The sequence below is a fragment of the Stegostoma tigrinum genome, unplaced genomic scaffold (genome assembly GCF_030684315.1).
Source record: "Stegostoma tigrinum isolate sSteTig4 unplaced genomic scaffold, sSteTig4.hap1 scaffold_762, whole genome shotgun sequence".
Lineage (NCBI taxonomy): Eukaryota > Metazoa > Chordata > Chondrichthyes > Orectolobiformes > Stegostomatidae > Stegostoma > Stegostoma tigrinum.
The window spans coordinates 25,955-28,310 of NW_026728708.1; the positions used below are offsets into that span (position 1 = coordinate 25,955).

General features: G+C 60.3%; 1 protein-coding gene across 1 annotated transcript; it reads left to right on the forward strand.

Annotated features, from left to right (window-relative positions):
* Positions 1 to 702: 702 nt before the first annotated feature.
* flcn (folliculin) lies at positions 703 to 2,353 on the forward strand (the record flags this gene model as incomplete). Its single annotated transcript, XM_059644365.1, has 3 exons — positions 703 to 849; positions 966 to 1,187; positions 2,276 to 2,353. Coding segments are annotated over 3 exons (447 nt in total), but the record flags the coding sequence as incomplete, so codon positions are not given.
* Positions 2,354 to 2,356: the final 3 nt, after the last annotated feature.

Genomic DNA, 2,356 nt, shown 5'->3' on the forward strand with positions numbered 1-2,356 from the left:
CTCAGGGAGATATCTGTACACTGACTGGTGTCTCTCAGTCCCCCCCTCTCTCTCTCAGGGAGATATCTGTACAGTGACTGGTGTCTCTCAGTCCCCCCTCTCTCTCTCTCTCAGGGAGATATCTGTACACTGACTGGTGCCTCTCAGTCCCCCTCTCTCTCTCAGGGAGATATCTGTACACTGACTGGTGTCTCTCAGTCCCCCCTCTCTCTCTCTCTCAGGGAGATATCTGTACACTGACTGGTGTCTCTCAGTCCCCCCCCTCTCTCTCTCAGGGAGATATCTGTACACTGACTGGTGTCTCTCAGTCCCCCCCCTCTCTCTCTCAGGGAGATATCTGTACACTGACTAGTGTCTCTCAGTCCCCTCTCTCTCTCTCTCTCTCTCAGGGAGATATCTGTACACTGACTGGTGTCTCTCAGTCCCCCTCTCTCTCTCTCAGGGAGATATCTGTACACTGACTGGTGTCTCTCAGTCCCCCATCTCTCTCGCTCAGGGAGATATCTGTACACTGACTGGTGTCTCTCAGTCCCCCCCCCTCTCTCTCTCTCAGGGAGATATCTGTACACTGACTGTGTCTCTCAGTCCCCCCTCTCTCTCTCTCTCTCAGGGAGATATCTGTACACTGACTGGTGTCTCTCAGTCCCCCCCTCTCTCTCTCTCTCTCTACACTGACTGGCGTCTCTTGGCTGTGTTTTTCAGGGATGCCGGTCCATCTCGCTCGGCCACCCCGGCTTCATCAGCCGCGACAAGGATTCCTCGGTCCTGTTCGTCAGCCGGCAGCACCCGCTCTGCTCGCAGCTCTTCAGCATCGTGAGGCAGGCCTGCGTGCGCAGCCTGAGCTGCGAGGTGCGTTCCGTCGCCCTCGGCTCGGAGGCGGGCGGGCGGGTTCGATGCGTTCGCGGCTCTGCCCGCCTCCCCCGGCTGACCCGGCTCTCTCGTTGCTTGCCCATGCCCCTCTGCAGGTGTGCCCCGGCCGCGAGGGCCCGATCTTCTTCGGGGACGAGCAGCACGGCTTCGCCTTCAGCCACACCTTCTTCATCAAGGACAGCCTGGCGCGCGGCTTCCAGCGCTGGTACAGCCTGGTCGTGGTGATGATGGACCGGATCTACCTCATCAACTCCTGGCCCTTCCTGCTGCACGCCGTCCGCGCCGTCATCGACGAGCTGCAGGGCGATGCCCTCAAGGTGGGCGCTGCCCTCTCGGGGCGCGGCGGTGCCGGGGGCGGGTGGGGTCGCTTGAAGACGGCGAGGGTCTGGACGTCGCGTCTTCCCGACCTCCCACCCCCTCCCCCAAAACCGCTCGGGCCGGGGTGGGTTGGTTGGGGGGGGGGGGGGCGTTGTTATAGATTCTATACGGTGTCAGACCCGGCGACCTGTGGGGGGTGTTATTATAGAATCCATAGGGTGCCAGGCCCCGCGATGCGTTGGGGGGCCGGCGTTAGTATACAATTTATAGGGTGTCAGACCCGATGACGTGGGGCGTTAGTACAGAATCTATATGGTGTCAGACCCGGCGACCTGGGGGGGGCGTTATTATAGAATCCATAGGGTGCCAGGCCCGGCGATGCGGTGGGGGGCGTTAGTATACAATTTATAGGGTGTCAGACCCAGTGACGCTGGGGCGTTAGTACAGAATCTATACGGTGTCAGACCCAGTGATGCGTTGGGGGGGTTATTATAGAATCTATACAGTGTCAGACCTGGTGACGCGGGGAAGGGGCGTTAATATAGAATCTATACGGTGCCAGACCCGGTGACACTGGGGCATTCGTGTAAAATCTATAGGGTGTCAGACCCGGTTTCGCAGGGATGGGGCGTTGTTATAGAATCTATAGGGTCTCTACCCGGTGGCAGGGGGGTGTTAGTATAGCATCTATATGGTGTCAGACCTGGTGACGCAGGGAGTTATTATAGAATCTGTACGGTGTCAGATCTGGTGACGCGGGGAGCGGGGTCGGGGGGGCCTTGTTGCAGAATCTATATGGTGTCAGACCCGGCGACACGGGGAGCGGGGTTTGGGGGGGGGGGTGGGCGTTGCAGAATCTATACGGTGTCAGACCCGGCGACGCGGTGGTGGGGGGGGGGGGCGTTGTTGGAGAATCTATACGGTGCCAGACCCGGCGACGCGGTTGGGGGGGGGGGGGGGGGGGCGTTGTTGGAGAATCTATACGGTGCCAGACCGGCGACGCGGTGGGGGGGGGGGGGGCGTTGTTGGAGAATCTATACGGTGCCAGACCCAGTGAGACATTTTCTTGTTCGCCCCCCCCGCCCAGGTGTTTGAGCTGGAGCAGTTCGGATGCCCGCAGAGAGCCCAGCGGATGAACACGGCCTTCACTCCGGGGGCCTTCCTGCAC